This window comes from Macrobrachium rosenbergii, chromosome 22, assembly GCF_040412425.1.
Source record: "Macrobrachium rosenbergii isolate ZJJX-2024 chromosome 22, ASM4041242v1, whole genome shotgun sequence".
NCBI classification, from domain to species: Eukaryota; Metazoa; Arthropoda; class Malacostraca; order Decapoda; family Palaemonidae; genus Macrobrachium; species Macrobrachium rosenbergii.
The window spans coordinates 1777035-1790754 of record NC_089762.1 but is presented as its reverse complement, the minus strand read 5'-3'; the positions used below and the strand labels follow the sequence as shown (position 1 = coordinate 1790754).

Here is a 13720-nt window from a genome sequence, read left to right as displayed (position 1 = left end):
TTTTGCTCTCCCATCGGTACTGGTGATTATAGTATCAATATTTACCCAACCCTTATGTGTTGTTGGCAGTGTTAGCACAAAATACTTCCTGTAGAGGCTACCTCTTTCATTGTGCCTTTCACCGCACTCTATAGATGGTACCAAAGGCCCATTACTATGGCCGTTCAGCATTAGCTGCACTGCTCCTACCTTTTGGTCACTTCCCATCCTTCAGATGAACCCTCTGAGAGCCTGAAATGTGTCAAACTGCCGTGCAATTACTGTATAATGCTGTATTTGTAGGAGAAAAGGGAAACAGACATAACTGCTGTGGCCAGGTTATTTGAAAACCAGAGCTATTTTGTTGTTTTTCATTTGTCTTCATATCACTCGTAGAAATTCAAACTACTTCATTTTATTCACAAGGCTTATTTCATCTAAGTGTTATAGTCTTCTCTTGCCATGATTTGGGGCATAACAGCAAAATGACAGATATCTCCTAACAGATTTAAACCAAATAGGACAATCCATACTCCAGTCTACATCTGCTCAATAAATTTAACTGAAAGGCATTTTAATGACATAGTATGGAAGTTGATGATAGAGACACTTTTGGAGGGGCCCTATACATTTTTACGAGGCCTTTGTATCATTTCTACTTCAAAATAATTTATTTTATGACAAGGCTATTTAGACCCATGAGTCATAGGCAACTCTTCAACATACGTTTTGTGGTGAGGTGACTCATTTTGTTATGTGGAGGTGGTAGTTTGGTCCTGTGTGAACTATATGAAGTCTAGCTAAGGAGTTGAAATTGATCACTAAGCCATGCTTATTGAATGTGACACCACTCCCATGGTAAAAGGGATGGCATTGCATATTAGAAGTGACTAATAAATCCTGTTATGAATGGGGATGCCATGAGATTCAGGATATAAAGGTTTCTTGCAGGCATAAAAGCTTTGGTGTTCCATGTACCAGAATCCAGACTTAGGTTACAGGAAGATGATAGAGAGACTTGTTCTGTGTTTGTTGGGATTTCATTGCTAACTTGAGGAGCGCGTGAATTCTGCCTCTCTTATTGAATCTCCTGCTAAATATCATGACCCAAGAGCTTTTAACATGCTTATCTTCTGGTTATTTATGAAATTTAGGTTAAGCCAAGCACAAGAGCGGTTTTGGCCAGTCTGTGCTTAAAACAGTGAAAATTGGGAGCTAGAGTAGTAGGACAACAAGATAAAGGGACCCAGAAAATAAATGAAATGAAGTGCAAGGACTTAAAGGTGGGACTGGCAGAAAACCTCACAGTTTCGCCCAGAAGTAACAGAGGTGTAGGATATCAAGATTGAAGAAAGGAAGCAGAAACAGAGGGAAAGAAAAAGGCTAAAAATTAGATGCGTACAGCGTGAGTGGTTGTGAGCAAATCATAAGTGAAGCCATGCACAGTCTGGTATTTGCTTGGACTTCATATTCATCTATTCCCCTGATGTCATAGCCACATGATTAATCCTCCAATTGGAACCCTTGCTGTGCTCCGATTCCTTAGGAATGTATTGGAATTGGAATATAAAGCAATTAAAACTGAGCAGGTTGTGCTGATGTGTCATACTCCTGTACGGTATTATATATACTAACTGTATACTGGAATGGCATTTTGAGTAATCTTTCTCAGTTAAATAAGTTACTGTTATATAAAGAATAAGCTTGGTGTTCTTTTTACATAAAAGTTTTTATTAACACACTATAAGTTTAAGGCAAATTCCTTCCTGGTGCCTGAACTATTGTATCAGACAAATTTTGGTTCAGTGATGACTGTAAGCACATTCATGTGGAGAAACAGGAGGATTAACATCTTTGGAAAATGACTAGATTTGATTGGACAAGGCATAATTATACTCAACTAAGAGCCATGGCTCAGAGTTTATGCTGTAGCTGAAACTCTTTTAAGTACATCTTGGCAACAAGTGATAAGCTACTCTCAGATCAGCACTTTCTGGATACTGTCTCCTTTACTCAGCCAAATAGCTGTCACTCACTAACCAAAGGAAAAGACAGTAGTAGGTCCTCGACTTACGGCGGGGGATCCGTTCCAGCTCCGTGCTGTAAGTTGATTTCTGCCATAGGTCTGTGTTTCGCCGTTATCGGCGTTTTAACAATGCTTATGGTGCCATAATTTGATGCTGCATCAAGTTACAGCGCTGTAAACTTAATGCCTATTCTTGCTGTTAGCGCCATCAACGGTGCTTACGGCGCCCATAACTTGATGCAACATCAGGTTACGGTGCTGTAAAAGGCCGTTCAAGGCACTGAAAAAGCGCTGTAAGATCGAATCCGCTATAAGTCGGTGTCTCCGTAAAACTCAGTGACAACTACAGTACTTGTGGCTCAAATTTTTAACACTAAAAATAGTACTGTTATAAGAAACTAAGTATATTTCATGTATATTTTCTTGGTGCTTAACTTACTTGTTTAGCCTTTCATTTCCATGAAATTGAGAAGTTTTAACTTGATGTTGATGCTCATGGAGGTGGAGATGTAAATGTAATTTTCCTGTTTTTTTATTTTTATGAAGACTGCTGATTACATAGCTCCCATTTTTCCACTTGTTGGAGAATGGTTACTCCATTACCTGAAAGTGGAACTGGTAGCTCATGCCTTGACAATTAGTATTATCAACCAATTTATATAACTCCAGGATTATCTAAGGTTTTTGAACATCTGTTGGCAAGACATTGAATGCCCATGCTGAAAATAATCATCTGTGCCTTAGTTTTGTTTGGCAAAGGTTTTGGTGCTTAGTGATGCTTTTTTTTTTTTAATTCCTTGTGTTGTAAGAAAGTTCTAGATTCTGGTTATTTGTCTTGACTTTCACACAGCTGGGAGTTAGGGAAGCATTCTGAGTATTATTATTGAATTTTCAACTTATAAATTACAAAGATTAGGTGCTGCATGCCACTACTGTATAGTGAACCCAGGAATGTAGTCTAATCTTTGGTGCTCCTGCATTTTGTAACCACTGTAGTTCACACAAAACACGATTATTTTTCTTTGAATGTGGTGTTCATACAATGGTATATATAAAAAAAGTAGAATTAACCTCATATGTAACAGAAATATTGGTAGATGTGTTGGGTTCCAAAGAATAAATATACGACAAAATACTGCGCCAAAAACATTATACTGTATATAGTATACATACTGGTGCTGTGCCTAGGTTTACAGGGCAAAGTTACCAAAATTAAGGTGAGACAAGGAACAGAACAATTGTTTCAAGGAAAGTTTTAACATTTACAGTAGGCAGGAGTTGACAAATGCAAGCACTTATTGACACCAGGACTGTAGAAGAAAACTTTATTCCCTTATTAAGTAGTAAAGTCTTACACACTTGAAACATGAAAGATTTCCCATATGTACTGTAAATAATTAAAAATTATAAATGCAGTATGCGTAGTTACTTTTATGAAGGAAGTGTAGAATAGCAAATTCAGTCTGACACCAGAGGGCTGGTGGAACGAACCTACCTACCTACCTACCTACCTACCTACACACACACAACCTACCTACCTACCCACCTACCCACACACACACACACACACACACACACACACACACACACACACACACACACACACACACACACACACACACACACACACACACTAAGAGGAACTGGAATATTTGCATTTTTCTTCTGTGGGGTGTCTGAAGTGTGTGCTTTATGTTCAGTAAGGACAGGGTAAAGTAATGTTTTTGTTAAAACAAACAATTTTTTCGGTTGTGTGGGTACAAAAAAATAAGGGGGTAGGGGGTAGAAGAGTGCCTTTTGTGAACAGCTGCATTGGTTGTTCTGGTTGAAATGCAACACTGCATTGAATCTACCAAAAATATATATACTGTAGTAGTTATGGCTGTCATGAAACTTTTCATTTTGTTAGTGTTTTTAATAGTGGTGTCACAAGTGAATTATTATTGAGACCATTATAAAGTAAACCATAAGAAATTTTCTAAACATGATACAAAATATCATAACAGTATGAAATGTTTATAATGCCAAAGTATACAATTAAGCCAATCATTGTAGGATAATGTCCTACAGGTTGCTTGCATCTTACCTTCCTTGTACGGTATGTTTTCCAGTGTAATGTTTTCCCACTGCCTCTTCTGCCAGTGCTGTTCCTTGTATCAGACTAAGAGGTTACTATATCCTTCCTCACTGGTAGCTGCTTGGTACAAGCTGGGTTACTACTTGCTGCATTTTCCAAACTGTATCAAATTTTGATAAGGCTGCCTTTACACGTATACATTTTTTGCATCTGTATTCACAGTTTGTACTAAATAAAAAAAACTCATTTCCTTAATTTGTTTCATGTTAGACCCCATTACTGTATTTTCACCTATTTTTTTATTCCTTAAGATTTTTATTCATTATTGATGTTAGGTTCCCCGTCCTATCAGTTTTCTCATTAAATGTTAGAAGCAGTCTAACAGAAACTGTCAGATTTATTGATTTCTTAAATACTTCATGGGATTTTCATCTTTTATGCGAGTTATTTTAATGAAATATAACTGGACTTGACAAGATTTTAGGCTTAAGAACACTTTTCACATGATTTTTGTTTTTTAGTAACAAAAATCAGGTTGTTTTCTTCATTTTCATAAACTAACTTTAAAAAAGTGTAAGTGCCAAATACCCAGAAACATAATTTATATTAAATTCTAAACTTCAGAACTATAAACTCATTTTTAACAGGATTATGTCAGCCATGGTTGTTAGTAATGCCGAACTTTAGTGTTTGATAATCTTGTAAATGGCACCTTACCTACGACAGGAAATCCCACATCCTGTGATATCCGATAATCCTGTGAGATAGCTACACATCAGTCTAGCTGTTTTATTTTCAGTAGTGTAAATACAGTAGTTTTGTGATCACAGTGTCCCATAGAAATGTGCATTATATAGAGGTGGTTTCAGAGCACTGTACTGTACATGTTTGTAAACAGTTATTTTATGGACAATGTTGGAACCAGAACAAGTTTATACAGTCAAAGTTGATATGACTTTACAGGCTTCAGGAGGAGCATCAATTAGTGATTACCTCATAAGAGGAGAGGTGAAAAAGGTAGTAATGGCAGATTAAGTGGCATCTTGTAAAGCATGAGAATATATTTAGCGTTTCAAAAATAAGCAAAGAATGGCACTGTTTGGTAAAACATTAACAGAACATTCATTATATGTGTAGCAAAAATATTCAGTCAGAAGAATGAACAAAAGTATTGTGAAGTTTATTAAATAGTGGAACTAAATGCTGAAGATTTAGAGAGAAATAAAAATTTTAATAGAAAATGATCCAGTAACTTTTATTTTCAAACAAGAACATACAAGTCAACCTATATGGATATCTATAAAGGTCTAACTTTTCAAATTGCTTTATGAATGCAGAAAAACTTAGTAGTGCTGCTCAGCAGTTTAGGTGAAAATATTGTTAATCTGTTATGACTGCATTTTTAGCATCACTTTCAAATTAACTTATTTTTATGTTACAGATTTTTCAAGGACTCTACAAATATCTACATAGGGTGATACAGGTGGGGCACCCAAATGGGTCGACCTGTGTATAATAAATTCGTTTTTTACTAGAGATCAGATCAAATAATCAATTTATTTACTCCTGAAATCATCAAAGCAGAATTGTAATGCATTATATTTTGCTTCAACAGGAAAATGACGGAAGTTATCGTGGTTGCATAAGGGTTCACTTGAATCTCAGCCGTCCCATAAATATAGTAGCAGGGACGAGGCCTCCATCTATTTATGATATACTTCAAGAAGATAGGACGATGGAAAAAACCTTAACTTCATTTTACATGCCAAGAGACGCTGTGAAAGCAATCCATATTACAAGGTATGGAAGCTCATATTCTTAAATTATAGAAGCTTCATATTTTAAAATATTTGCCTAATCATTTTTTGTGTTCAAGTGGCAACTGTTAATTATAATTGCCTTATGTAATTTATTTGAGAATTCAGGACCCTGCTAATTCCTATAATACTTTCCTTTATAGTAAAACCACAACAAGAGAGGTGATAATTGCTCTACTTAGAAAGTTCAAGGTTGTTGACAACCCCCAAAAGTTTGCGCTTTATGAACGAACATATGATACAGGTCAACCAGGCAAAGGTAAATAAAATTTTATGTTGGCTTGTGATGTATAGCTCAACTGAAATGTATTTCGTCAGAAAAATAACATTTTGAATTCAGTAAAGTTTTGTATTGTTTTTCTGTCATTGTGCATAATGTTTGGTAACTAGAAAAAACACTTTATTTTGTAAACTATGGATATTATACTGTAACCAAATGTTCCATTTCAGAAACTAAATTACTCTGTTACTTTTTATTTACAGCTAAACTTCGAAGACTGGGCGATTCAGAGTGTCCTCTTGTTTTGGCAATTAACTGGAGTGCACAAGGACTAACTAATAAAAGATTAGTCCTTCAAGAGAATGACACTGCTGATATTCAGGTATAGTATACAGTTTGATAAGATTTACAATAGATATCAAAACAAAACCTTTAATACATTTCATGTGGGCATATCAAGCAAACCACTGCCTTACAATGGCAGATTGTTGCTCATTCAGCTCCTTGGTAGCACTTCCAGTGGCTATGCCCAATATCCTCTAGTTTCTCTTTCCTCTTCATACCTTTCCTCGGCACCTTGCACATCTTGCCTCTAATCCTCAAAAGCCTCGACTTCCCCCAAACTGAATCTTGTATCTCTCTATTCCTCCACCTTTATTTTCATCCTGTTTTGACACTCCTTAGATACTTGTTTCCCTAATGGCTTCTTCTGCACCTGTCACATGTTGTTTTCATATAATTCCAACTCCCTCCTCTCTAAAATTTATTCATATCCGATGTCTTTCTCTGAAACACTTCTTATATTGCTTACAGTTTTTCTTGATATCCATCACTAGCAACCTGAGTTGTTTCACACTATCCTCACCCAGAATTACCTTACAGTTTACTACACTGCTTTTGTCTTCCTTCCTAACCGTAAAGTAATGTATGTGGTTCTGTATTACACCACTCTAAATGACACTCTGCCTTTACAAACCAGGTGTTCATACAAACTAATTCAAAACTTAGAGCCATTTTCAGTACATACTCCACTTGCATTCCTTACTCCAAATCCATGGCCTCCATGAACCTCCTCATATCCATTTCTATTCTTTAGCAATTTGACCATTCATATCTGTCCTTGTGATTATTTCCTCTCCATCCTTTCCACTTGCTGTTTCCAGTTCTTCCTCAGATATTTCTGTCCCCTGCTCCTGGCAACCTATCTGAGATAAGTATACTGAAATTACATTATTTAATAGATTTCAGTACTGAAGAGACGTCTGTTATTAGTGTAATCAGATTGGACAATTGCCTTACTTACAGGCTCCTGGGTTTTCATAGTTAGTTCATATTTGCATTATACATCTTAATTTTTATTGTTTTTTAGAAGTGTAGCTAAGTAATATAATTTAATTGTATTAACTAATTTTGAACTTTATTTATTTCAGTGGGAAGCTTTCAGTTTGCCAGAATTGAGCAACTTTTTACGTATTTTGGATCGTGAGGAGGAGGAGTATCGTTGTCAGATCAAGGACAAATATGCTCTGCTTCGTAGAAGAATAGGCAATATGTTAATCCAAAATTCACCTTCAGAGTAGATAATGAAATCTACTTTGATTTGGTTAGTACCTTTTCTAGTACTGTAATTTTTTTTATGACTGAACTCTGAAAGTACTTTATAATTAAAAATGTTCAAATGACCAATTATGGGTGGGTTCAGGGTCATCAGATGGTTAAGTTTGGGACATCATGTAACTGGATAAGAAAGCGAATTCAGTTACATGGATCATCAGTTGTTAGTGTCTTGGATGACAGGAGCCTCATTACTACTGAAGTCATCAATGACTTAGGAAGAAGTGAGAATTCATACCTTAAAAGTCTCAAAACTTTTCTCAAAAATTAAATGATGCCTGCTGACTGAGAAAAAAAAAAAAGACTTATACCTTAATATAACCGGCTTTAGATAATCACTGAAAGCCTTGAGGTACCAGCTTTTAAATAATTCTCATCTGCAGTCGAGTAAAAAGATGACAGCGGTAATCTGCCAGTTCAAACTAGTCTTTTGTCTGGATTTTAATTTTTTTCATTTAACATAATCTTCAGCAGTGTGAGGCACATAAAATATTGAAAGTTGTGTCCTGAAATAGGAATTGCGTGCAGCAGACTTTGAAAGATGCGAGTACCCTTACCCTCATTGTGTCCAGAGTTTTCACATATCACTGGTCACATCCAGTTTTGACATCTAATTTGGAGTTCCTTCTCGAAAATGAAATCCCTTTAAAAACAGTGAATCACTGGGTTTTTAAATTTATTGTAACAGTTCCAAGACCTTTTATTAGTCAAGGCCATACCTGGTAAAGATTCCAAGACTGTCCATTGGAAGGAAATGGCCTTCCTAGTTGTGGAGGACTAACGTAGAGCAATACTATTTGTTCACTAATTACTGCCGTTTTTCAAGATGGCCGCTAGTCAAGGTTTTAACATGGGACTCATGTGCCTCTGGTCATGTTTTTATGTTTTGTTTATACATATTTTAGGCAGAGTCACCAAGCAAAAGTAAATTGTATTTCTGTTAAAGATTTCATATAGTTTATATAAAGAAAGATGTCATCCAATATGGCAGCCAAAAACCTTAAATAATTGCATCTTAGGATTCAGTAGGCATGGAAAAATGTCTTCCTGTTCAATATAATAGTTTGCAAGTCTATATATAATTCAGGTGGTGGCTTTATCTTTAGTTTTAATTTAAAAGAGTGAATGTCAGCACACAACCAAGGCATTGGTGACTTCACTGCTGTGTAACTCAGCATGAGGTTCAATGTCAGCTAATCTTGCTTTACTTAAGCTTACCTAACTTTGCTTTAGTGTTGTTTAGTAGTTTAGTGTCCCAAATGCTGTCTAATAGACCATATCAATTAGCTGGTAGAAGGTATATATATATATATATATATGTATAGTTGGTAGCTCTAGTTAAACAGCCACGCCTGAATTGACAGGAGGTGCCAGCGTGGGAGAGCCGAGCCAAGGATAAGTGGGGCTCTGCATGGCTTGTTCATGTACTTATCTGGATGGTGTACAGACCACAAGGGACTTAAATGGCACAGGAGGAATGACAGGGCTAGGTGTAGGGTGACCGAACCTAGTTTGTACCCCATACATCAATATGCATATCAGATTAAGGTGGTAAAAGGATAGCCCCTCGGCCTTAGTCAAAAGCTCATAATGGCAAGTGTAAATTCAATCACAGGCAAAAGGAAGACCGACTGAACAAATGTTTTCTTTGCCCGGAAGACAAGAAAAATGGTCTGTACATCATAATCCTGAACATGATGGGTACGTAATGACTTCAACCAACATGCCATTGTTCCAGGAGATTGGTGAAATGCTGCTTGACTTTGACCCAGCAAGGCTGGATGAAAGGCAGTGGCAGAGGCAACACTGTGACAAAGCATGGCAAAATACTGCAAGAGCTGTAGGGTGAGTGAGCCCGTTCACATGAATGCGAGCGGGAGCCAACCCGGATAGAGTAGTCACACACTCTCGGGCGTGAGCTTGCACTGTCCTCATGACATATCCCAGTAGTCTTTGAGGCCAAAACCTCCTGTAGAGAAGACGACTATAAGGGGGACCTCCTCATAGCAACTCCAGGTGCGCAGACCCTCAAGTCAGCAACACCTTCACGCAACCCTGGCCGCATAGTCGAGCAAGTAGTGGCAGGGGGAGGGGAAGCACCTGCATGCTTGAACCCAACCTTCTCTCATGTGCCTGAACCAGAACGTGGAGCTGACTCGATGTTACTGGTTGAGGCGACTCAAGATTTCACAGCAACCTGAGCACCTTGAGCCACGCTCGCCTCCTTGGAGGTCCATGTACTCGAGCTCCGCAGTACGCGAAGGTCCCGTGGAAGTTCCCTCTGCTCGAGTGTCTGAGGAGACTCAAGTAGAGACAGGCACAGCACTACGCTTGGGAGCAGAACTCCAAGCAGAAGTGCTGGGTGCTTGCTCCTGAGTCCAAAGACTGGGGAGAGCCAGCGAGGGATCCCCCTTCGGAAGACCCTCTGGGTGGGAGAAGCTACCTCCTTTTTCCTCTGCTTGTGGGCTTTGGAAGAGGGAGGGGAGGAGGCAGCAGCAGACAAAGACTACAACACCTTCCTACTTCTTTCCTTAGATTTCTTCGATTTCTTATTCTTCACCTTCTTCAAGAGGGCATGGAGGATCTGCTCCCTGAGGTTGGAGGAAGTCTCCAGCGCAGACACCATGGAGGATACAGCAGGGGCATGAGGGGATGTTCTATCAACAACTGCAGTGGTCGTCAGCAAAGGGTGGGTGGTCACATTCATTGATGCCATTAGTTGTCATGGTGATGGTAGACGTAGTCACTGTCGCCATGGTGTGAGTCACCAGAGGAGCAGCAGGGGCACAAGAAGTCCGCAGGTGACACAGAATGCCCCGCATCAAGAGAACTCCTTGAAGGCCAAGAGACTGTCAGGTCTCCCGGAGTTCCTCCTCCTCCACACCTGGAATCAAAGACGGGTTAGTAGGGGTAGTCTCTATTCGCAATGAAGGGATAGACCACAACAACAGCCCACGAACAAATGGAGGCTACCAAAGGCAGGTTGTCCTGGCTTCTAGTCCCCCATCAGCAATCTCTGTCCGTCAAAGCAAGCGAAGACAACAAAGGGGAAACCTCTCCTGTAGGAGTGGTAAGGAAACCAAGGAAGTTTTGCTGGTGGGAGGAAAGTATCCGAAGGATCAGCCGCCAAGGGAGTCGTCGGAGGTGTATTACCCTCAAACGACGACTTGGAGGCTATTCTGATACTTCCTCCTCAGCAAATACTTCGACCACTGTTCTGGAGTGTAGTAACAGCATCCCTCGCTCACAATCAAGATTATACTCACACCCCCTGCATGATGTGCAAAGGTTATGAGGATTTACATCAATTGCCAAGCAATAATGCTACAAGCCTTCCCTGCAGTACCAGGGCACTTATGGGTACTGCCTTATGCTAGGTTGGCTCAGATGATTCATGGGTTTGCATTGCGCAGTAATTATATCACTACAGGCAGTCCCCAATTATCGACGATCCACTTTTACAGCACTTGTCTAACGATGACGATAACTGGATTGTCGGTGCCAATATGCACCAATCTCCGGTTATTGGCGCCTGATCCCCAGTTATTGGCACCGATAAACTCTGTTATCGCCAGTTTTTGGTTATCGTCACGCCGTTGGGAACGGAACCCCCACCAATAACCGGGAACTGCCTGTATAGCAAACATACAAACACATATACTGATGGTAACAAACAAAGATGAAAAGATCTTACCGGGAAAAGAAGCGAAGTTCACAATGTAAACAAGGTGAAAAACTGCAAGCATGGCAGAGGGTAGCAAAGCACAACCTCACTATAGCACGGCCGAAGGTAAAGTGACACTCTACTGACTGGGCGGGTGAGACTCCCCCACCCGGTCGTACGGTAGTTAACTACCATACCACCTTGTTTAAAAGTTAAATGGGTGGTTCCAGCTGCGCTGAAGGTAATTCCTATATAAAGACCGAAAGGTTTGTATATTGTGTAGTCACTTAAGTACTAAGTTTTTCCATATCTGTTAGAGGGACTGTTTATTATTTTATGTTCTAACACATCAACCCAGAATGTATGAGATTAACACACAAACTCCTCTATAACAAATTGTTGGCTCATCATCTAATGGCCTTTTCTTTGTTTTTTCAGGTCACATTGTCGTTCACATAAAACAGGAATGGTCAAGTTAACTGTAAAGCCAGCGATATATTGCGTGACAAAATACTATATCTACATTGCTTCAGAGGAGAAAATTCAGCGCATTTTTATTTACTGTATATGTTGGCATTTAAATTCAGTTTACCTTAACCAAAGAGTATGCTTTACCTGTAAAGGCTTCAGTACTGATTGTCGTTTACACAACTTTGGTTTGTTAGATAAGTTTAACAGCAAATTAGCACATCTATAGTGAAATGCATAAGTTAATATTTAAGCAAAAGTGATTGATAAACATTGTACAAGTACTGCTTTGCAGTGTGATGATAAGTGTCATAAGTAAAAGTGTAAGTGTACATAGTACAGTACCTTCATCGAAATGGTTATGCATTTTATTTAGTTTTGTAAGGAAAGGACTGAAAGAAACCCAAGAACATCAAAATATTAAGGTTGTGCCACTTACTTATATTGATGAAATAGATTTTTCACAGTATGGAAAAGTTAAAACTTCATATCAACTAAAGTTAGACCGATACATTTTTCAATATTTTCTTTATTTTAATCTAGTAAAATGCCTATTATTTATGTATTGTAGGGACCAATGCCATCAGTCAGATATGGATTGTGAGATGTGATGATGATGATGATGGTGCCTCACTCATTTGAAATCATTTATCACAATGTATCAAATATGTTTTGTTATAGCTTGTTATTTCTTTGTTGTCATACTGTATAAAAAGTACTGTACTGTTTATTTCTTCTGAAATTATCTGGATATTTATTGTCAGTGTAAAATACAACATGTGAAAGAGATAATTCAGTGGAATTGACTGAAATATGGAAAGCACACACTATATCAGTTTTAGGAGTCCTGTATAGAAAGTTATTTAAAAAATAGCATCAATTACCTTTTAAAAATGAAATATATGAAGTAGAGCACTGAAAATTCGAATACAGTAATGAATTGTCTTCATAATGAGACACAACTTGATATAGTTCTTATAGATAGGTACTATTTAATGCAAAGTGAATACTAGTCAAAAGTGGTTTTTTAACCATGATGGGAATCTTTTGGTTAGAAGTTGATATTACTGGTGATACCTTATGTACCTCCTCTGGTGGTATTCTAATTTTAAAGTCTGTTTGCCTAACATTCTAAAATACTTCCTGTAAATGAAGTCGTAAATCACTGATAAAGTTAGACACTATAAGAATCCCAGTTTCAGGAAATTCTAACTTAACAACTTAAACCACAATCTGTAATATTACAGGTTAAATCTTAATTTTTTTTCTGAAAACCCTAAGGTACCATGTACAGATGCTGAGATGTAATGACTATTTTGTAATCAAATATAAGAAGACAGTATTTACATTTCTTTGTTCCATAATGTTTATTTCAACCCACTTTTCAACAGATACAGTATACAAAACAATTACAGTACATGTACTGTATATGATTGTACCCATACAGTCACTTAAACACCTTTCCAGCTGTGGAAGGCAGTAAAACCATAATTCTCAGAAAAAATGGAATGATTGTCATCATAATGAGCAGTGTTCATATTAAACAAAACTACTGCTTTATATGATGTCCTGCTCTTTGGTTCAAACTGGCCTCTGATTTATGTTGAAAAATTTCACTTGCATGGCTACATGATGACAGGGAACACCCCCAGCAGGGCCAACAGTCTTACATCCCTTAAATATGCTTGTTTCTGTAGAAATACTAGCCACTGGTAGCCAGCGCCTTTTAAGAAGGAATATTCCTCAGTGGTGCAAGCAGGAAATTGATTGTTGAAGCTTGGTTACAGAATGATTAATAGGTAGTAGGTGGAAGGAGTTCCCCACTCACCTACCATAAGCCACCACTTTTTCTTCA

The 13720-nt window shown here is 38.1% G+C and overlaps 1 protein-coding gene across 2 annotated transcripts in view; it reads left to right on the top strand.

Annotated features, from left to right (window-relative positions):
* Nucleotides 1-13224, top strand: part of LOC136850526 (uncharacterized) — a 164991-nt gene extending 151767 nt beyond the window's left edge. For both annotated transcript variants that reach the window (XM_067124113.1, XM_067124112.1), the window contains exons 5-9: nt 5698-5882; nt 6043-6158; nt 6383-6501; nt 7550-7722; nt 11836-13224. In XM_067124113.1, coding sequence (XP_066980214.1) covers nt 5698-5882; nt 6043-6158; nt 6383-6501; nt 7550-7699 — 570 coding nt within the window. In that variant the 3' untranslated portion in view covers nt 7700-7722; nt 11836-13224. The remainder of the gene's footprint in view (nt 1-5697; nt 5883-6042; nt 6159-6382; nt 6502-7549; nt 7723-11835) is intronic.
* Nucleotides 13225-13720: the final 496 nt, after the last annotated feature.